A 22,868-nucleotide genomic window follows, 5' to 3' on the forward strand; every position below is an offset into this window, starting at 1 on the left:
CCCCGTAGCTCACAGTAATGATGCTGTGGCGGGTTGCAAAAATGTCCACCAATTCTTCCCATCCTTTGGTATTCACTTCCCTGTGCAGTGTGGCATTGTAATTCCTCCCATCAAAAGGCAGAATTGATCTCTCTACCCTTTGGATCTTGGCTTGCACGTGTGATTTGCTTTGGCTATTGGGACATTAGCGAATGTGACACGGCAGGGGGTTGGAAAAGGCTTGTGCATTAGGGTTAACCACTCTTTTAGCCCTTGGTACCTCAGTGACCTGTCACCAGTTGGAGGGTCCTGGGAGCCCACTGGATGGTGGGACAAGAGACATAGAATCCATCCCTGCTGCTCCAGCCAGCCGCCAGATGTGGGGGGCCATCCTACACCAGCCATCCCCAGTCGAGCCACAGCTAAGCAGAGAGGTCAGCTGAGCCAACCCAGACCCAGAGAACCGCCCCACCAACCCACAGAGTCATGAGAAATAATAAATGTTTGTGGCACAAGCTGCTAGATTTCTGGGGTGATGTGTCATGCGATACAAGTGAACTGACACGGAGTCCCACAAAGGAAGTGGTGAAGAAAACGGTCAACACGCGAGTGACAATCTAGTGCAGCTGCTGGGGGCGGGGGGACGGGAGCCAGAATGCCTGGGTTGGAAACCCTGCTTTGCCACTGAGTGAGGAACTTTGACAAGTTACTTCGTCTCTCCGTGCCTCATCTGCAAGGGGAGGACACTGTTGGGAAAACCCAGTTAACAAATGCGGAGCATTTGGGGTATTGCCTGGCCCACTCTGTGAAGGGCTTCCTATCATCACTACTAGAATAGACAGCCCTGCCGTGGTCTCAAAAGCCAGAGGTGTTCCACGGAGCAAGGAGGTTGACCTGCAGACCCCCAGCTTCCGGGATGGCTGAGCTGAAGCACTGAATGGACCCTATCATGAGGAACAGAGGCTGGACCTCAGGAAAGCCTGCCTGACAGGGAGCCTTGATGGATGCAAAGGTTACAGGGGAGCTTACAGTCAAATAGCCTTCTGGGACCAAGCGGAACCCAGGCAGGTGGCACCATCTCCTGGGTGTGTGTGTGCGCGCGCACACACACACACACACACACACACACACACACAGGATTTCTTCATTTTTGAAAGGTGTCCTGCCTAAGCAAATCTTCAGCTTCTCGAGGGGTCGGGGGGAATCAGTCCTCCACAAAAAGGGAGAAGAGAACTCATCCCTTACCTCACTCCTTAATCCCACACCCCAGTCAGCGCCTCTGAATTGCCTTCTGGTTATAACTCTATTGCAATTCAGCGGAAGGAGGGAAACAGGCACTTATGTACCATTATGGCTGCCTGGGCTCCTGGCCAGGGCCAGGCAGGCAGGGCAGAGGGGCCAAGACTCCGCCTGGACCACAGTCCTGGACTCTAGGATTTCACTGTCTTTCCCTGGCTTGGCAGACAGTGCTGGACCAAAGCAGACTGCCACCGAGGATGGCCCAGCTGGGACCTTGAGAGCGCCAGGTGGGTAGAGGTGAAACCAAGGATTCTAGAATTTCCAACCTGTGGGCTGTGTTGCACGAGTGGCTAAGAATGGGCTCCACGCACGCAGGGAGGCACAGATCTCCTCAGCCCCCAGGGCAGCTGGGTGGTGGGGGCAGCAGAGTCCCTGATGAGGATCTTCCTACCTCAAGAAGCCTGGCCAGCTCCAAGGGAGCAAGGTCAAAGGCATGGCCAAGGGAGCACAGAGCTAAAGGAAATGGCCATCAAACTTGGAGCCAGGAAGGAAACACAAACTCAGGGTGGAGGGGGCCCTCTTGGTCAGAAGCAAAGTTTATATTGTTGAAATTCTAGTTGTCATGAGGAGGTAGACACAACAAATGGAAGAAGGAGAGAATTGGCTCCTGCTCTTACATAGTCGGGAAGTGAAGGGGCTATGGTCCCTGCCATGCCCCTGCCAGGGTGGGGCCAGCACCGCCTGGAGGGGAATCCCTCAGGGCTGGATCATCAGAGACGGCTTCTGCCTTCACCTTACCCCCATCGCCCAAAGTGCATAGTCCTTAACTCTGCCAACGAGCAAGATGACAAGTGTCACTACAGTTCATCTGATTCATTTTCTGGACCTGATGACCTCACCTGGCGAGCTTCCCATCACCTTTAGAGCACAAATGGTCAACACAACAGGAATGTTTGTTGAATGAATAAAGGACACTGACATTGACAGATTCAAATCGCTTCTGCAGTCAGAGGCTTGTGGCTTCCACTCCCACTCCCAACACATTTTTGTGGAAACAGGACTACAAATCCAAGGTCTACGGAATCTCTCAGGTTCAGGTTTAACGGTAAACAAGCTGGTCTCTAGTCTCTGGTTTAGTTTTAAACAATTAACATGAAGAAAAAAGGTTTTTAACTTTTTTTTTTTTACAATAGAACATACATACCTTTGTATATATACAAGCCCCACCCCCCCCTTAAAATAAAGTTGCCCTTATCCTATAACATGAGTTTTATTAAATAATCCTGCCACTCCCATAAAAGGCACTCACGTCTGTGGGCAGAAGGGAGTTTTACAGATGCTGCCTGAGAGATGGTAAGATTTTTTTCCCTTGTATGTTTGATATATTTCATAATTTTTTAAAGTAAAAGACCTAACATCTTCATTCACATGAGTTCCCTAGAGTAGTCAAATTCATAAAGACAAGATCCCCCTCAATTCTCTCTGAATTCCCCAGGTACAGAATCACTCTCTGGGAAAGGGATGGGTGGGTGAGGGGCTCATGTGAGTGCCAGAAGCCCCAGGCCTGACTCAGGATGATGCTTCTGCTAGGGACAAAGGTCACCTCTCAGTAGGCCAACCTTCCAAGAATTGGAGGCACTCGAGATGGCAAAAAGAGGTTCCCCAGTGCCACCAAGAGCCTAGGGTTACACTGAAAACCTCCTTCCTATGCACCCCTCTTTGCTGCCAGGTTGTCAGACATGTGTGTGCACACACACGCGCGTGCACACACACACACACACACACACCTCATGAGCATAGTGCCTGTTTCTGAGTCTCTCCTACAACTTTCATCTTTTATCCGGAACAACTTGCCCTTTCTAGCTCTCCAAGCCAACTTCTTCACATGACATACACACTCTTACATGTCCTGTCTCTTCCGTGGCATCTCCAGGTCAAATAGATCTGACGATCTCTGTGGCCCTGCCCCATCTGGATAGGAAAGGTTCCGGAGCTACACACCCCACCCTAAATTTGGGCATATCCTCCTTCACCTCGTGCCCTGAAATGCACAAACCCTGCACCTGACTCACGGGCCAGTCCTACTTGGTTTCAAGTCTCGGCTGTCATTTTTTCTTGACACCCACATGTGTAGGTTCCTCTCACTGTCTGAAGTAAACTGGCAGGACGTGAAGAGAAAGGGATGGGCCAGGACCTGACAACGGAGCCCCTTCTGTGTGCCAGGCCCTCTGCTGGGAGCCGGGGTCTGGGACCACAGTGCCTGCCTGGGAGGAGCAGGGGCTCCCTGTGCAGATGGGGCTGTTTACCCAGGCTTTCAGATGGTGCTGACAGAAGGCAGAGAGCCTCCCTAGGAGAAGACTCACGAAGCTGGCCCATGTCCACCAAGCTTCCCCTTCACCGCCACCACCTGCTGCCCGCTCCTTAGTCCCTGTCCTCTGTGCACACTGGAAAGAAAGCCCGTGACATGCTCACAGCCAGAGAGAGCCCACTCACTGCTCACCCTCTCCCCGGCCCTCTGTGAGCATTAAACGGTTAGTTTCATTCAAATACCTCAAGGTAATGTAAGCCGCGCTGCCCACACGAATGCTTCTAGCAACATACAGATTCTCTTGCGTTCCTGTGGGGAGCTCATGTAATAAAATAATGAGAGTGGAGAACAGAGGGTCATTTCCAGACCAATGGGAGAATAGGGATGGGGTGGGACAAGCAAGAAACCAGCCCCTGGTGGAGGTGTCAGTAGAGATGGGGTGATGGGAGACTATAGAAGGATGGGGGCTCCACCGGCCTCATAATCCGCCCATCAGCGCTGTGTAAGCCCTTGACTATTCACCCCAAAGGGCCTGGTTTGGAGTTCATTCGCTCATCAAGCTTCCATTCCCTGAAGGGCTAGGAGCTGCCAGGGCTGGACCTGGGTCACCTTAAGGCTGTGCCAGGACCAATGTCCCAGGGTCTTCTTGCCACCGAGTCCCCTAGTAACTTCCTTGACCATAAGTATACTTGCCTGGCAGAATGGTTTCCTTAACAGAACCTTCTGGGCTCTTTTAAAAAAAATGTTTTTTAATATTTATTTATTTTTGAGAGAAGGAGACAGAGCATGAGCAAGGGAGGGGCAGAGAGAGAGGGAGACACAGAACCCTAAGCTGACTCCAGGCCCTGAGCTGTCAGCACACAGCCTGACGCAGGGATCGAACCTACAAACCGTGAGATCATGACCTGAGCCGAAGTTGGACACTTAACCGACAGAGCCACCCAGGTGCCCCAAAACCTTCTGGTTTCTTAAATCTCTCACCCACCCTTTTGGGGTGTAGAGGAAGCAGGCTTGGGCTCAATACACAGAAGAGGGAAGGGCCCTCTCCTGCATGGAATGCGCTGTGGCCAAAAGGGTTAGCATCCATCCCTGAATGGTCAGGCAGACCTGTTACCATCTGCTGGGAGTTGTTGAGGGGAGTCCAGCTGTGAAGCGGGATAGCAAACTGGACTCTTTCTAAACCCAAGACTTGTATGCCTCAGATGGCTGTCTGACGGTCCCAGGGTTAACATCTTATGCCTTCCCCTCATCCAGCCCGTGCAGAGGAGCCCTGGGGCTGAATCCACAATTCCCTGCTGTCTCCAAACACAGTATTATGTGGCTGCAGGCTGCTGACCTTGACCCTGTCGTCCTGGCTCACCATCAGGCATCCTGGAGCTTTCTGGGGGAGTCTCCAAGCAGGACCTCCCAGGCCCTCCTGCAGACTTGCCTTTCCGTGGCCACTTTGGCCAGGGGCTCTTTTAACTTTTTCTTCTTTGGAGGTGAAGAGAGGGAAATGGGAAGGTCCCCAGTGCCTTGCCATCCACAGGCTATGGATCCTCTAGGCTGCTGGACTAAAGATCAGTTTTTCTTTGAAGAGTGAGAGACTTACAGCTTGTGGAACTGGCTAGGAGGTGAAAACTACTAAGTTCAATCCATCATTCAGTAGAGAATGCTGAGCACCAGAGAGAGACAGTAGCTTGCCCAAGGTCACACAGCCTGCCAAAACTGGCCCCTCAACCCACATCTCCTGGCTCCTAATTGTCCTAGGGAGCCCTCCCCAGCCAAAGGATTCGGGCAACCCACGTGGGCCAGCCCAGGCGTAAAACACCTAACTCAGAGCATGAACGCAGCGGCTTTCTGCTCTTCAGATGAGAAGCTGACCTTACATGGAAATATCAAGAAAGTCAAACACAATGTGTGGGGTGGGGGTGGGCATAATGCTTCATCATCTCTAAGCCCTGCCCAAACTCTGAGCATGGCAATCGGACTACAGAAAAATGTTTTATTAATCGACACAATGCCCTTTTCCTAGCCCGGAGAGAGAAGCTTCTGCTGGAGAGGGGAGGGAGGAGAGGGAAACGAGGGGGCTTTGGCTCCAAAGACACATGCCCTCAAGATACATAACTCTGGGGAGAACTTCTAGCAGCTTCTGGACGCAGAAGAGAAACAGGTTGAGGAAGAAGGGAAAGAAGAAGAACAAATGTAGGGTCACACATGGCAAATTGCTCTCGTTCCTCTCTCGTGTGTCATGAAAAAGCAGAAAATGTCCAACACCAGCCGTCAGGAGAGCCAGCCAGGGGAGGAGTGAGGGTCACCACTCATGAAGAGAGTCACACCTGTACTGTGATTCCTCACCGAGGGTGGGTACGAGGTAACACCTGTGACCCATGCGTGCAAGGGGTGACATTCCCTAGGTCCCCAGGAGATTCCTCACCCTACCCCTCACCTGCCCCATCAGCAGTGGGCGGGACCTAGAGTGGGGGGCTGACGCGATGGACAGGGCCAGCCTGCCCTCTGTCACCGGACTCTGACAGGGCCTCTGAGAGGCCCTATCAGAGCTGCTTCCCATCACTCCCACGCGTGAGGCTGGCCTCCAGCTCTCTGCTGCCGGACCTGGGCCTGCCGTCTCTCCAGGGCGCTGGGAGGGACCCCTGAAAAGCTGTTATGCCCGGAGGCCTGCTGAGGGGAGGGTGGGGATGTTGCCAACACCCAGATGGAGGACAAGGCAACAAAGCCACCTGGGACCAGAATCTCTCCAGAGAGGAAGATGGCACGAGATTTGAAAGTTATCCTAAAAGAAATTTACATAGGATATTTACATAGTATGCATATTTACAACTTTCCCTCTTCCCTAATTTTTTTTTTTTTTTTTTTTTTTTTTTGCACAGACTCTACTACTACACTAAAATTTCCTATCTCCTTTTTTGTCCCCCCTTCACCAGGACGCACTGTGCCTGTTGGTGACCTCGTCCCCTGCCTGTCCCCTGTGGTCATGTCTCTGGGGGCCCAGAGGAGCTTAATCCCCATTGGCCTTGTCTCCAGTGACTCTGATCTGTCCTTCTTCACCATCCTGTGTCCACTCCTAATGCTCATGACCTTTGCCAACAGGCCTAAGAGTTGGTACAGGCACATTAGCACACTGGGGACATGGTGTCCTCCCCTCCCTCTGCCCAAGACAGAGGCTGCGGAAGGAGATTTCCCCCAAAGGCCTCTCCAAGGATGGACATCTGGGTCCCTAGGGATAGGGTAGGTGCCTGTGCAGGTCAGACCAGTGCACCTTGTAAGCCCAGCCTCTGCATTTATCAGCAGTAGGCTCTGAGCAAGCCTCTGTTTCCTCAGCTTTAAAACAGAAAACGGGTGCCTTGGGTGGCTCAGTCAGTTAAGCCTCCGACTTCACCTCAGGTCAGGATCTCACGGTCTATGAGTTCGAGCCCCGCATTGGGCTCTGTGCTGACAGCTCAGAGCCTGGAGCCTGCTTTGGATTCTGTCTCTCTCTCTCTCTCTCTGCCCCTCCCCCAGTCATGCGCGCGCGCGCGCGCGCTCTCTCTCTCAAAAATAAATAAACATTAAAATAAAAATTTTTTTAAATAATAAAAAACACAGAAAACAGTGATCTCTCCCTCTCATATGACTAATGGGGGAGGTAAATGAGGAAATGCATATAAATAATTTATATTTAGCCCAGTACCTGGAACACCGTAGAAGCTATTATTGTTGTTGCTGTGGTTGTTGATAATGAGGGACAGTAGCCCTTTACATGTCAGGGCGAGCCTATCTCTACTCACTCAGTCTTCAGCGAGGATGGCAAACAGCTGCTTCTCCACTTTCTGGACAGCAACCCTCACGAGGTTCCAACATAGCTGTTAAATTGTCATGTCTATCCTGGGGTCAGCCTCTCTCCAACGCCTGACCAACCGTGGACGGCACTTCTACCTGGAGAGAGGCTAGAGGGGCTGTTCCTCTGAACCCTCACCCCAGTCCAGCCGATGCCCTCCGTCTCTCTCCCCTTACCAGCTTTCTCTCTTTTTTCTTGGCTTTTATGTCAACCTTACATTCTCATTTTATACATTCACTTGTTTATTGTCTGCTGCTCTGGCGAGAATGCCGGCCTCCGAGGATTTGGCCGTTCGGTTCGTGAGTACCTCCTCAGTCCCCAGCACGCAGCCTGGCACGTGTAGACCCACAATATTTGCTGAATAAATAAGGAACGAGCACATTTAACTTTTCCACTACAGCTGAAATGCCACCTCCTCCGAGAAGGCGTTTTGATTCCTGCCTCCTCCACCTTCCCCTCACACTTTACTACCCTTCACTCATACCACTTACCTTGCTGAACCCAGAAACACAGCTCTGTGCCCACAGGGTATCTCCGTTACGGGACTGAAGCTCTTTAAGAAGCAGTGGACTCTAAAGGAGTCAGAAGACCTCAGTGGGGCAAGTTCCCTACACCCTCGGAGCCTCGGTCTTCTCATATACAGAATGGGAGCCCAGCACCCACCCCACAGGATGTAGTCCTCGCCCCGGTTTCTCTTCACAGCCTCCCCAGTCAACCTCGACTGAGTCTTGCTCATAGCCCGGGCTCGGTGCATGTTTGCTAAATCACTGAGCCATGACTTGGCCAGTTGCTGACCACGGGCCCCAGACAGGTGTCTCCGGGAGGGGCCAGGCCAGAGGAGGTTCCCAGGGAGGCCAGGAGTGTGTCCGACATTTCTCTCAGAGGAGAAGAGGGGGAGGAGGAGTACTGGCAGTGTCTTTAGTCCCCAGAGGTTCTGCTCAGGGGTCTGGCACTTCAGGGACCAGGACAGAGCCGTCTGCAGAGGCTGTGGCACTCCCAGTTAGCACCGCCCTGGGCCAGGCACAGACAGCCGTTGCTCTGTGACCATTCAGACCCCACCTATCCTATCCACATGCCAATGTGAGGATCCTTTTATTTATTTATTTATTTTTAGCAAAGCCCATAAGCCAATTCTGCCTTCCTGGGTCAGCACTGTTTATTTAATTATCATTGTAGGAGATTAAAAGAAAACCTTATTTGACTCAGAAAACCAATATGACCTTTTGGCCCCAGCAGAAACACAGTATGACAGGGAACAGCCACAGGCCAAGGACAGAGGCTGAATGGAGGTGTCCTGGAAGCCATTCATGGGTGGCTTCCACATTTCTGAAGGGGGCAGGGTGCCAGAGAAGTGGGGCCTCTCCTCCTCCTTCCCTTCGGTTTTCTTTGGTAATCTCATCGATTCCCTGCCTCACCCCATTCCAAAACTGCCTTGCTGGCCTGGCCCCCTTCTCTGTGTTAATCTCTAGACCCACCTTCCCACCACCCTGCAGGCTGCCTCAAGGCTGCCCAGAGTCAACTGCAAGTAGAGAAGGTCCAAAGCCAAGTTTACTGTCTCTACCCTCCCTTGCCCTCTTGCCAAACTGTTCCTCCCATGACGTGTGCCACCTCCCTATCTCTAATCACCCGGCGTCATAATTCCAGAGTTACTTTTGACTTCTCTTCTCCTGGATGTCTTTCCACTCTACCTCTTTCTGTCCCTTTCCACCGCAACCATCCCACGTCAGGCCTTCCTCACCTCTTTCCTGGATCAGACTGCTGGCTGGCCGCACAGTGGGCAAGGGCCCCCTCTAACATTCAACCAGAAGATGGCTTCAGATCTTCCTAATCACTGCGACACCGGAACGCCGTTAGTGACTCCCTAATGCCTCCCAGATAAATGCCTTAGCCTAATATTTGAGGTCCTCTGTGTCTCCAGCAAGCCTTTTATTCCTGCTTATCTCTAGCCATTTCCCTCATATACCCTAAACACTAGCAAACCAGCGCACTGGGTAAGCTCCCGAGCACCGTGCCCTTTTGCAATTTACTTGGATTTCCCATTTCCGCATCTCAAAATCCTACCCACTGTTGTTGGTCTAGCTGAAATGTCACCTTTTCCGTGAAGCCAGTCACTCATTCATCAGCAAATATTTATTAAGCATTCCATGCCAAATATTTCCCGATCACTCCAGAACATGCCCCATCCTTGCCTGTCTGCTCATAAACACACTCAAATCCCCTGCTGTATCATCAACTTCTTAGGACAGGAGCGAGGTCTTAGTTATTTCTATTTCCCCAACACTGCCTAACAGGGTGCGTCACAAATACTAGCTGCTCAAGGATATCTGCTGGGTTGAATCAAGATGCGTGCTGTCTGTCGTTTTAGTATCATTTCGTTTAAATTCTACTTATTTTTTCTGCTTAAGTAGGCGCGGCCAGGAAGAAGTAAAAATAAACTAATGATATTTCTCAGCAGCTATAAGCCTGTAATTATGGTCAACCCTAAGTTACCCATGATACTGGAGACAGTGCTGGAGGGAATCTCCCACCAGAAGCATAAAAACATTATCGCCATCAGTCTTTGATATGTATTGTGTAGCCGTCAAGGAGCTGACTTGCCTTTTCAACCCTGCGTGGCCAGTCAGGTTGATATCTGCCTCCACAGTTTGGATGGCCGGCTGGGTAAAAGGGACAGAAGGAAAGACGGAAGACATGCTGGTGGCCGGGTCCAGACTGGGACGGAACGTCTGCTCCGCACAACCCCAAGGCAAGGCCGGACGGTCCCAGCGTCACAGGCACACGGCGTGTGTCAGCACAGTGAGGGCTTTGGCCAGTTTCTCTCAGATGACTGCAAGGGTGGAGACATCCCAGCCCCCCGGCAGCCCAGTCTGGTGTCCCGAATCCAGTGTCCAGATTTTTGTTTAAGGACGACGACAAAGTGTCACTGGGACTGAGTAAGGTCCTGGGACGGAGGGGGGGCTGTGCTTCCAGTCTGGCTGGCATCGGGATGGTGCCTTCGCTGTGCCACCGGGAACCACTGGATGCAAATCAAAGAAAATGAGATTTGCAATTTTGCATCGATAGCCAGATAATGTAGGGGGGGAGAGTTCCCTGCTTCCACTTTGGAAGCAAACAAATATCACATGTGGTGATTCGGCAGCTGCATGAGTTGGGGAAAATTGATGCACATTTCATGTGTCAGGGAGCTGAGTCCCAGAGAATGGAGCCAGCCTCCCAGAAAATGGTTTCTTTATATAGTTCCATCCATTTATTGTTTGATTGGACTTTCTGTATATTAAATTCAAGCTGTTCTGCCGCTCATGGGTATTATGATGCGTTGGCTCCGTGGGAAATAATGAAGGTGATGGGATTTTACAGCATCACATTACAAAGGAGGCGTCCCCAGCCTCATCCATCTCTCCATCAACTAGCTTGTGTGTGAGGTGGCACTTATATTAAAACGATTTTTCTGATTCAGTTTAATGACCCTCATTCCAGTCCTGACACCCGGAATATGATTACATGAGCGAGATGCAATCTTCCTCCATCCAGTTGTGGTCAGCAAAGGCTGAGCTGTCTTCCCTCCCTGTCCCCCACCTTCCCACTCACCCATCATTTGCATTGTGCCGGGTGGAGGGCGGGGGAGGCTGGGCCTCTGTTCTGGCCTGGATGCAAGCTGGACAGAGGCACCAGCACTGGACTCAACCTGGAGGGCACGGTATCTGAGCCTTCTGGCCGAGAACTCTGAGTGCTCCGAGGCATTGCGGTAACTCCTTCCTCCTTGTCACAAACAGGTCCTCATTGGAAGTTGGTCTGAGGTCACTATAGAACACCTCTTCCAAAAGAGATTGCTGGGGGACTGGTCCCTACTTCCAAAAAATAAATAAATAAATAAATAAAAAGAAAGAAAGAAAGAAAAACTGCTTGGATAGCACCAGAGGATGAACACTGACGACTGGAGTACAGGTGTCAGCTTCTTGGAAGGGGTTGGTTGTGTCCAGGGGCCAGGAGACTCACAGCCAAGTCTCTGCTCCTCTCCCTGCCTGGGGAAGGGGAAGGGGGGCCTTCCAGTCATGACAGCATGTGCACAAGAGCCCTGTTGGGCCCCAGAACAGGAGCTCCCCCGCTGGATGAGAGACACAAAAATGCTCTAGTAGTTACTGAGGGCTTCTGCCCCTCCCCTGAGGGGAGGGAGGGCCAGCCTGCCTTTTATTTACACTATTTTCCGGCAGAATAATTGCTATTCCTCAGGAAGAATCAAGTTTGTGTTTACGGGTGTGTTTAAAGAGGGAAACCCAAACAAAACCAAACAGAGAAAGGGAGAGAGAGAGATTGAGATTGATTTTGAGAGACTGAGGAGGAGAGCTGTGAAATGGGCACCAGCCCGAAAATCCCTTTCCAAAAACTGCAGCAGTTTGAATTGCTGGACTGGAAAACCAACCTAACGTAACAGTTCCAGTGTGAAGCACCCAAAGTCTCCTATATCCTACCCGTGTGAATCCACCTGTCCCCCATCTGCAGCCCTGACCGCCTGCCCGCCTCTCTGTCTCAGCCGCTCTCACAACCACTGACTTTCTGAGTCACCTGTTTCTGTTTCTGAGCCAAGACTGTCCCCCATGGTGGTGAGAGGGTGTCCAGTCCTTGGCAGGTGCTTGGTTCATGCCTTCTTGTGAAATGCTTCTCCCAGGGGTGAGGAAAGTCTTGAGGACCATATCTTCCTGGGCCAGTGCTTGCTACGGGAGCTTTTGGCTTTTTGCTACGGGAGCTTTTGGCGCTGGTGCGGTAGAAGCAGGACCAGCATGGCTTCCTGTTGCCCCTGCCTTCCCGTACATGCAGAATGTCTCAGCTCTCCCCTCCCCGCCGCCAGCACCCTTGGCCCAGCCGCCATCATCTGCTGCCTGGACTATGATGGTAGCTTCTCCCCCTACAAAGCATTCACTCCCCAGCAGCCACAGTGATCCTTTTCATTTTTTTTTTTTAAGTTTACTTATTTATTTTGAAGAGAGAGAGCACATCCATGCAAGCGGAAGGGAGGCAGAGAGAGAGAGAGAGAGAGAGAGAGAGAGAGAGAGAGAATCCCAAGCAGGCTCTGCACTGCCAGTGCAGAGCCCGATGCGGGCTCAAACTCATAAACTGTGAGATCATGACCTGAGCTGAAGTCAGACGCTTAACCAACTAAGCCACCCAGCTGCCCCCCGAATAATCCTTTTCAAACTTAAGTGAGACCTACTCAGCACCCTCCAGTGGCTTCCCATTCCAGGCAGAGTAAAGGCAAAGGGCCAAGTCTTTGGTCGCGAGGGCCCTGCATGAGCTGTTTCCCCAGTGACCTCCTATACTCGGGCTCTGCTCTTGCAGCTTGACCATTAAGACCGTCTAGCTCTTCCAAGAATAGCACCAAGGCCTCTCCTGCCTGATGGCCTCTGCATTCATTTGTTGTTCTCTTGGCCTGGAATGCTCTTCCCTAAGCTGCCCACATTCCTTCAGGTCTCTGCTCAAGTATCACCTGCGCTCCTCATGTAAAATGGCAACTCTCCCTGGCTCTCCCACCTTCCCACATTCATTACTCCCTGTTGATCGCACCATGCTTTGTCTCCGTAGCATGAACTGCTGCTTGATAGAATGGATTTGTTTATGTATCTACCGTCTGGGCTCCTCCACTAGAACGTAAGCTCCATGACATCACAGACTATTGTCTTGGCTTCTGTATTCCTATTGCCTAGTGACTACTCAGTAAATACGTGCTGCAGAAATAACTGGATGGAGGAAAATTTCATGGATGGGGGTGCTTATCTATGGCTCCCTTTCTGCTCCTCCCTGACCCCAGAGTCTGCAGTGGGAGGCATGGCCACGCAGCCCAAAACGGTGAAGGAGAAGGGTTTCAGCTTCCTGTGCAAGAAAGGCCCAACTGTGCTAAGGTTGACGTCAGAACCAGAGAACGCCCTGCTTGGCCTCCCCATCTCCAACCTGCCCACAAATGGAGATTTGTCTGAGATGACAATATGGCTAACATTTGGACAGCACTTCCAACCGGTTCTTAAAACAGCCGGGGGATGGTTAGCAGATGAGAAAACTGAAGAGAGGTAAGCTGGGCTACTAACCTGTTTGGTTGAACAGATATCTAGTGAGACCCTGAGCTAGGCACGGGCCATACAATGATCTCTGGAATACAAAGATCTGCCCTTGAAGAGCTCACATCCTGCGAGAGAGACACATATGCAGGTAAAGTTAATAAAATATGGCAGCTGACAAGACAGAGGTACGTAAGGCCACAATGGGAAGGAAGAGGACGGGTACCTAGGACACCCTGGTAGCAGGGGTGGCAAGAAGGCCTCCTGGAGGAGATGGTGTGGGCCTGAGTTTTGAAGGATGATGGGAGTTGGCCAGACACAGAGCAGATGGGGGGCAATCTCTGGAGTGGCAGGAAGCGTATGCATAAAGTCCTCTTTTTCTGACCTTTGGTCCACTGTTCTACCTACCATCTCCTGTTTTGGCTCAAAGGAAAAGCAGTGAGTCTCATTCAATTCATTCTGTCTGGACCTGATGCTAGGCTGGGGTGCAATCATAGCGCTTTGTATTCTCAGGCGGTAGGGACACAGTAGGCACTCAATAAACGTGGAATGAATACAAGACTTCTTGTGAAGATGTGGGTCTGTATCTTCTCTTGGGAACTGCAGCACCAGAGAACTGTTGGGTAAGAAATGTCAAACCAAGAAAAGAGCATGGGGTCATTCCTTCCCAGTAAGCATGCTATGACCAGATCCCCCCTGGGCAGGGTCATGCCACCACCCAGGTAGATACGGCTGGCCAGGGTCCCAGGCCAAGGCAATTGGGAGTTGGGAAGAGGGTTGGTGGGCCTTGAGGCAGTGAAAGAAGGTGCAGCCAGAATCTTGGGAACTGAGGGTTAACCAGATCCCAGATTGGCCCCACTTCTGGCACTGGGTCGGGGGGTCAGCCTGACCAAGTACCCCATTCTGTGGTGTGCCTGTATTGATTGTCCAGGGCCAGCCCCCAGTCTCGCAAAACCTCGGGCAGGCCCCTTCCAGGATTAGGTTTTAAAGGGAAATGCAAATCACCTGGAGGCTGCTTCATGCTTGGAAGAAGTAAAAATCGATTCTGTTTTCGTTAAAGGGATTTTTGGACCCTGTCAAAAGCTCTCTCATCTCGGGGCATGGGGTGACAGATAGGCTGGCAGTCTCAATTACATAAGCAAGCCAAGCAGGCAGCAGCAGGCCATCTTACCAGGAGCGATGCTGCTCTGTGCCCTTCCCAAGCCCATCACCCCCTCCCCAAGACAGCCAAGAGAGCCTCATCCCATCCAGTCTCGGAGCTGGCCCTCGACGGCCCTGATGGGTGCTCTCTTGTGATGCTTTCCTTGTGCACGATCCTCTCTTCCCCACGCTGAACTGGAGCTTCACCCACGGACTGACTCAGACAGTCTGGGCCAATCGTGATGCTGAGCAAAGTCAAACACAATTAAGAAGGAAAATCTGCTTAAAAAAAAAAATTCACAACATAGAATACATTCACAAACTGGGTGTGTTGGTCTTATTTAATATTGGGAGTTCTGTGTTATCCCTTCCCTCGGTTAACTGAGATAATTGAGGATTTTATTTATAGCATCAATTATGAGCATCGAAATTAATCCTTTCATGGTGCATCTGGGAGCTCAACTGTCAAGGGGGCATAAGGGAAACCTGGACTGGCCATGGGGGTCTTCCCCACCAGCAGAGGAAGGTGCAAAGGAAAGCTATCCTCAGGCCTTGGTGGCAGATGGGCTGTTATTGTTCTATGTGCTTAAGGTATTTTGAGATATTAAATAAACAGAAATAATTGGTTCCAGGAGATCCCTCCCTGGAGGACACCTGAGTAACTCATCAGTGAGTCCTAGGAAAGCAGGCAGAGATGGGAACTGGAGCAAGGAAGAGTGAACTCCACTTGGCACATCAGCCCTAGGCCCAGCCCTGCAGCCTGTATAGGTCAGCCCTGCTCTGCAAAGAAGCTAAAGAAAGTTTCTCCCAGACGGAAATGGGAACTTAGGGCAGAATCAGGGCAGGGAGGGTCTGGAGATGGGGAAAACTAAGTGTCTGTTGGGAGTTGTTGGAAGCAGCCGTACAGAACGTGGACTATGGCAGAATGTTGGCCTTTGGTATTCCACAGCCACTTGGGGGCTCAAATCCCAGCAGACAGTAAGAAAAAGAAGGGTTTTCTGGAGCAGTTTAAGCCTACAACTAGCCAGCGAATCTGTTCAGGACAGGAACCAGCCAGGGTCGAGTTGGGAAGGCCTTCAAGAAGGACAAGAAGACGCCCACAATGCAGAGTGTCTCAGGAGATGGACCAGACACCAAGCAAAGGCTGCCCTCCTCTGCCCCCAGGGCCCAGGGCTGGGACAGAGCCCAAATCTTAGGTCCACCCTAGAAAGAGGAAAGGCAGGTCTGGAAAGGACTGAGAACAGTATCAGGTCAGGCAAATGGTATAGGCACCCCATTCACATCGACCAATCCATTAAAAAGCGTTTTGCCAAGCACCTGCTATGTATAGCCAAGCAGTGAGCCTGGTGATGGTTCCAACTGCCAATTCAGGTCAAAGTCAAAGTAGTCCAATCGAGCATTAGACTACACCAGCCAGGGCAGAGGGGAAGAAAAAGCCTGCTGTCCCATTACTTATCTGAGGTTAGGGGAGACACTCCTGAAGGCTTCTTTTCTTGCTCATTCGTTTCCCCTCCCAGAGGCTAGACGTTTCGACGCATGCAGAAGAGCAGGGAGAGGAGCCCACAGGGCCAGCAGTCAGGGGAAGCATGCTACTTCCCATGCAGGTGCCCTTTCCTCCCTCTTTGCTTTCACTCTCTGGCAGACGCCTCTTGCTCCCTGCCATCCTCTCTCCTCCCTCAGAAAGTAAATATGAGGCCAAGATTGTCCATCCCCTGACACTGAACTCACCCCTTGATCTACAGGGTGAATGCTAAAGGAAATCAGTGGTCTCCCCAGCGACAGCAAAACAGCGCCTTTTGCTAGGAAAGCAGCCATTAATTTCAAAGGCAGTCTTTAAACTGGCCAGAGGCAGATGTTTTATTTACAAATTCCCTGTGTGCCTAGTAGAGTGGCTGTAGTACTCACCGCACTGATGTTTTCTTGCAGAGTGATGTGACTAGAAGAAACTAACACGCTGTGGCCATCATATAAAAGAAGTAACCCTGGGGGGCTCTGTCTTCCACCTATGTCCCCGACAGTCTGGGTGTAAGCGGAGTGGTGAGTGGACAGAGAAAGGGCACTGGAGACAGTCCGGCTGGTTTTGGAGAACCAGTGCTGCCCCTTCTCAGCTGTATGACTACAGAAATCTACTTGACCTCTCCGAGCCTCGCCTTCTTCCTGTGTCTTCAAAGTTGTATGGCATTTTTCCTACCTTGCAGGACTGCTGTGAAGACTTCAAGGGATAATGTATGCAAAGTGCTTAGCGCACTGCTGACACATGGTAGACACACACACATGCTGTTATACTAATAATAAAAAGTAATAGGCAGGTGGCCACTGAAGTTTCCATCGATCTCTTCTGAAACGATCCCATTTTAACTCTGACATCCATCTGTCTGCCCTGTTTTCTCCCCATGGCAGTCCTAAGGCATCACTCTGGTGTCATGAGTCCCCATCGGAGGGCACTTAAGGACACTGGATAGTCAGAGCCACATCGGGAGCATGGCCAGGGAGGTCTTGGCCATGGGTGAGGTCGCCTTCAGGAGAGTGAAGGGATGGGCAGGGTCAGCCTAGAAGGGGTAAATGTGTCTCTTTCTCTTGATACGGTGGCCAGCCCCCAAGCCACTTTATCCCTAAATATCCTGCTGTGCCAAGAAGCCCACATCTGCCACCTAAACCAAGAGACAAGGTCAGATGACCAGACATTCTTACCCACTCCGGGCGTGAGCAGCTGCTCAAAGAACTGTGTGTGTGCTGGAGGGAGAGGAAGGGGCAGGATGGCCTGTGTCAGACCGACAAGAGACAAAGGGAATGCCCCCATCAAATATGGCCTCCACAAATGGACAATGACACCCCTTGCTCTCCCCCTCCCGTGTGGCACAATGACAAATGCAATCATTTTAAAAGGTCCCGTCACCTGCTCAGTCATTCCCAATAAGCACACACAGCACTATGGAAAAACCGACACCAGTGCCGCAGGGTTTCAGGCCAGGAAAAAAAAAAATCGAATCACCAGGACGCCACCAACCGAATTGTCAAAGACCAAATAAAAAGCTTCATGAATTCTCCATCAGCAATATAACGCTTCCTGGCCTAAGCAAATACAGACCCAGCACATGAATTGTAAAGGGATTTTTGCATTAGCCTCCGTGACTCGCAACGCCCAAAGCAGAAACCCCTAAGAAATACATGTCTCCATAAAGCTGCCTTCGTTGGCTCTAATCCTGTTAGGGTGAAGATTGCAATCTCCTTCCTGAGCCCCTTCCTCTGATGGAAAGCTCACATGCCAGCACCATAAATACATTTCTGTGACCTCAGCTGGAGAAGGGACCTCGGGGAGATGGAAGAGACAGAGTCACCCGTAGCCTTGCTGAGTGCCTCTCCCTCCCTCTGATGATATTGCTGCTTCTGTGTCTGACCACGTGATCCGTGCAGACCACCTCAGAGTCGCCCAGGTAGGCCGGGGCATTTAATCACAGAGTTGGGCTGAGGAAGCAAGACTGCAACTCCTTCCATGAGAAGAAAACAAATCGGATGCCCCGCTTTGCAGAAAACCCAAGTTCAGAGTCACTTAGAGAAAGTCTGCTCAGATCCACTAAACCCTTGAGCATCTGTGGCAGCAGAGAAGAGAAGGCAACAGAGAAATAGCCTGCAGATATATTACAGAGAAGAAATGCAGGAAAGGTCCAGAAGAAGTGCTCTCGGTGTCTTCTGGTTAATGGAAATGTGTACCCTCCTTACGACACTCACGGAACTCCTCAGGGCCTTCTTCCTTCCTACCTGCTGCCCCGTTTCTCTCTCAGTGACAGCCCTTACAAGCACGGATGCTTGTAAGAATACAGCCACTCACCCCAGCCCCCACAACACACTGCACGCATGGCTGAGAAGACAAATGACGGCTTGATTTTCCATGTTGTATAAAATGCATGGCCCCCCCCCAAAAGAAAACTCAATTCAGAGCAAGCTACCACCCCCAAACAAATCACTTGTGTGCCTTCCTTTTCTGATGAGGCAACTCCCCTTGCTCCTAAAACTTGGCCAAGCGACTCCCCACTCCTCTGCCCAGTCCTGATGCCATCCACGGTTTCCCACCCATCCAACCTCCACCCTCTTCCGGTCTACCGGCACAGACTTACCCCAGTGTGGTCATGGTGACAATGGTGTACCAAAAAGAGGCAGGAATGCTCGTGAACTTGCTGGCAGAGGAGCCCTTCTCCGCGTAAAACATCACAGTGGCAAAGATGATGATGGCCATGGTGAGGGAGAAGAGGAGAAAGCCGAGTTCAGAGGCACAGCTCTTGAGCGTGTAGCCCAGGATCCGCAAGCCCTGGGAGTGGCGCGAGAACTTGAAGATCCTGAAGACGCGGAAGACCCGGAGCGTGACGAAGGCACCGGACACGTCCTCATTGTTGGTCATGACCAGGCCGATGTAGTACGGCATGATGGCCACCACGTCGATGATGCTCATGACGCTGCGGATGAAGCGGTAGCGGCTGGGCGCCGCGAAGAGCCGGAGGAGGTACTCCACGGTGAAGATCATGACGCAGGCAGTGTCCAGGCAGAAGAAGGCCACCGAGTAGCGCTCTCCACAGGGCAGCTCCTTGCTCCCGGGCACCGTGCCGCACGGCACCGTCTCCACCACGTTGGTGATGACCGACACGGCAATGAAGAAGCCAGTCACGTAGTAGAAGACCAAGGCCAGCGTGCTGGTGTGCGGGTTCTCGAAGGCCCGCCACATGGTCTGGCGGAAGCTGAGCGAAGGCATGGACTCCTGGTTGTTCTCCGAGTCGTTGTCGTCCATGAGCCGCTCGGCGTTCTCCCTCTTGCGGTCCTTGTACTCCTCGTAACAGCAGTCTCCGATGATCTCCGGGAGGATGCCATAGAAAGCCAGCTCGTCGTCGTAGGCCGAGATGCACTCGTAGCGCGGGTAGTGCAGCTTCCCCGTGCGGTAGAAGTTGAGGACGCACCGGAACACCTCTGGGTCCCGGTCAAAGAAGTACTCCTTGGTGTCCTCGTTGAAGAAGAACTCCTTCTCCGTGCTGCCCAGCAGCGTGTCCGGGTAGCGCTCCAGCGTGGTCCGCCAGGTCTGGAACCTCCGGCCGCTCACGTTGAGGACGATCAGTTCATCCTGCCGCTTGTTCTTGTCGGCGGGGGCGAGGGGCATGGGGCAGTTGGCCACTGGCATCCACCCGATGGCCGCTGCCCGCGCAAAAGGCAGCCAGGCTGCCACTCCCGCCGCCATGGTGACTCCAGCTCTTGGGCCGGCCACTGCTCAGAGGCTTTGCACACCAGCTTGGAGTTAGTTCCGGGACCCCTGGGAGATGGGAGGAGAGAGCAGAGAACCAGGTGAGTCCGTGATTGCCTCCCAGGTAGGAAATGGGACACAGGGAAGGGTCCGTGCTGAGTGGAACAGCGAGCAAAAGTCTTGAAGGCAAATTAACGAAACCGAAGCTGCCACCGAAGAGAGGAGACTGGATTCTTTTCCCTCCCCTCCTAGGGAGAGCACCTAGCACAGGGCAGTGCCGCAGTGTGGGATCACCAGATGTTGTTGACTGCCCGACAAATTGTCGAGTTCCGAGAAGGCTCAGGAGCATTTGGAGGGAAAGCCTCTTTACTAGGAAGATCTGGGAAGACGCAGGTAATAATCAGCTCTGAAAGGTTATGGCGTTATTACGAATTTAAATTGGGAGAGGGTAAATGAGTTCTCATTAAAAGAATTTAAAAGTGGGATAAACATGCTAATTTTTATTTCACTCTTCACCCACCAGGGTAATCAGGAATGGGGTGTGGGTGAGAGAGATCAGGTAAACACATGCTTTCTACTCCCCCCTGGTGAGATGGAGGCCGGGGCTGTCCGTGTCTGGAAAGTTCTCCGACATGGCAGGTGAAGACGGTAGGCCTACAGCTTGGTACAGTTCTGTTCCCCAAGTCCCATGGAGAAGGCTATCCCTGGTGCTACCTTCTGGGACACCTGGCAACCTAGCCTCCAATCGTATCCCTCAGAGCCATGACGGAAAGATGTGGGAGAGGCTGTGAGGTGCGGCGGGGTTCCCTCCCCATCCTGTAAAGGGGGTCCTGGGCTCTTGGCTCACCTGCCTTCCATGCATTGTCCCTCTCCCTCCAAGAGGAAGCTGAACCACACTCAACTGCCGTCTCCAGATTCTTCGCCTCCCGTCTCCATCTGCCCACCATCCAGAGCTCCCTCGGGTTATATAACAACACTCTTTCCCATGCCAGTGCCTTTCACCTGGCCCCGCTCCACCCCTGGAGGCTTCTCCAGAGCTGGGCCACCTCGTCCCCTCACCCACCAGTCTCTCAACCACACCGTGGACACACCTCCCTGTCACCTGCATGGCTGGGGGGAAACAATGGCTTGAAGAATTATTTTTGGCCTTGAGAAACAGATTTACCTTCCCAAATCTGGCTTTTTAAAGATGATACTGAAATGACTCTGAATCCCCAAATGTGTTGCCATCTGTGGGAAGACATGTGGTGACACAGAAACAACGTAACAGCACCAGGAAATTGTTTGGGGTTGACACACTCATTTTCACTAATCCTAAACTGGCACCCGGACCCAGCCCTAACTCAGAATTATTTGGACACTCTGGAGTTCAGTTGGCTTGACTCCATGTTTAAATCAGTGAGGCAGACGATCTTCGTCTTTCCCTGTAAACCTGCTTCCTTCTCCTGACTACCAACTCCTCTAGGCTGTCAGATGTCTACCGCCGCTCACTCCCGAGCTGCCACTAGACTTTCCTGTCTGGACAAGGTCAACCCGAACTTCCCTCCTTGCCAAAACCTGCTCATCAGTCAACCTTTTGTTCACGGCTTCCCTAACCCCAGGCCTGTCCCTTTGGCCATCTTTCTCATTGCTTCACCCACACGGTTTGCCAAATAATGAGACAATAGCTCTTACTGCCCTCGTTAAGGCCCCAGTTTGCTCCCTTCCCACTGGCCTGCTCATCTCTCGTCCCACCCGACCCCCACCGTTTCTCCCGGTCCCTGGGGAACCCATTCTGCTCAGAGTAACCTCCCTAAAGCAAGGTTCCGGTGGTGCCTTATCCCACAACCCACAAAATCAAGTCCAAACTCTGGCCCGGCATCCCAGGACTGCCACAGACGGATCCTGGCTTACCTTTCCAGCCCAAGCCCCATGCACCCGTGCAGACCTCCAGCAACAAGGCCAGAGCGGCTCGTGCACAGACTGTGTGGGGCGCTGTTTCTGGACACTCTTCCTTTCGTGGGGAATATCCTTTCCCTTCCCTTCGGCCCTCCTCTTCGCCTCCCTGTTCCTCACCCTCTCTGTGACGCCCCCTTGAAATCCTCTCCTTCTCTGGGCTCACAGCACCTTGTTTGCTCCTCTCTTCTGGCACCTATTGCCCTCTGGGTTGGATTACAAGACACTTTCAACATGTCTTATTAACACTCGCGGCTCACTATCGTCCCGCACGTACTCTATGCCAGGCTCTGCGCGAACGGGCTCCTGTCATCATCTCACATTATCCTCCCAGCAACCCTGGAAGCCGCCTGAGAGTTGGCGGCGTGCCAGCTGGAAATGGACAGATCGGGGATCCCACCTCGGGCAGGGTGACCCCCACCCCCCGGCCCCCGTCACCCCATGCTCCCCGGCCTATGCTACGTGACTTCTCAAGGTCTTCCGTCCATAGAAGAATGGCAGCAGATGTCTACACAGGGCTGACTGTGTGCCAGGCACTGTACCACATGCTTACGTGGCCCACCTCAGCTGAGCCCACTGATGGCCCTAGGGGGTAGACACCACTGTGGTCCCCATTTTGCAGGTGAAGAAGATGAATCATGAGGAGCTTTAGTAACTGGCCTAAGGATGCGATAAGAAAGCAGAGAGATTTAAACCCAGGCAATGCGGAGTTCAAGGGTACAGCCCTGTTCCCCCCACCCCCTGCCCCGTCCCATAGTAAGCTCCTGAAGGGTAAAGGCCACGACGCCTCAGTTTTTACATGACAGCCCAGGAGGTAGCTCAGTGTGCTGCTGTCAGTAGGTTCTCAGACTGGGAACCCTGATTTTACAGCCGCCATTTGCATTCTGTCAATTTTACTCCATGCCATGCTAAGTGGTGGGGGGGGGGGGGCGTCCAGGGTAGACTTTTCTCTCTCCTAACAGACAATACACTCTGCAGACAGATCGGAATCAAAAGAAGCCAACTGAAGTGGCTCTGACTCACTGTGCTCTCAGTCGGGTTTTCTCAAGGAGCCAATCTCTGCCTCAGTTTCCTCATCTGCATGCTAAAGAGAATATTCACAGGCCCCTCTGCTCCCTCAAAAAGGGAGGTTGATTCAGATGCCACAGAAGACAACAGGAATGACAATGACATTCCCCA

General features: G+C 52.1%; 1 protein-coding gene across 2 annotated transcripts in view; it reads right to left on the bottom strand.

The window, feature by feature from the left end:
- The window catches only part of KCND3 (potassium voltage-gated channel subfamily D member 3), a 210,107-nt gene that overhangs the window by 182,628 nt on the left and 4,611 nt on the right, over nt 1-22,868 (bottom strand). For both annotated transcript variants that reach the window (XM_027058350.2, XM_027058348.2), the window contains exon 2: nt 18,646-19,823. In XM_027058350.2, coding sequence (XP_026914151.1) covers nt 18,646-19,751 — 1,106 coding nt within the window. In that variant the 5' untranslated portion in view covers nt 19,752-19,823. The remainder of the gene's footprint in view (nt 1-18,645; nt 19,824-22,868) is intronic.

The sequence above is a fragment of the Acinonyx jubatus genome, chromosome C1 (assembly GCF_027475565.1).
Source record: "Acinonyx jubatus isolate Ajub_Pintada_27869175 chromosome C1, VMU_Ajub_asm_v1.0, whole genome shotgun sequence".
Classification (NCBI taxonomy): domain Eukaryota; kingdom Metazoa; phylum Chordata; class Mammalia; order Carnivora; family Felidae; genus Acinonyx; species Acinonyx jubatus.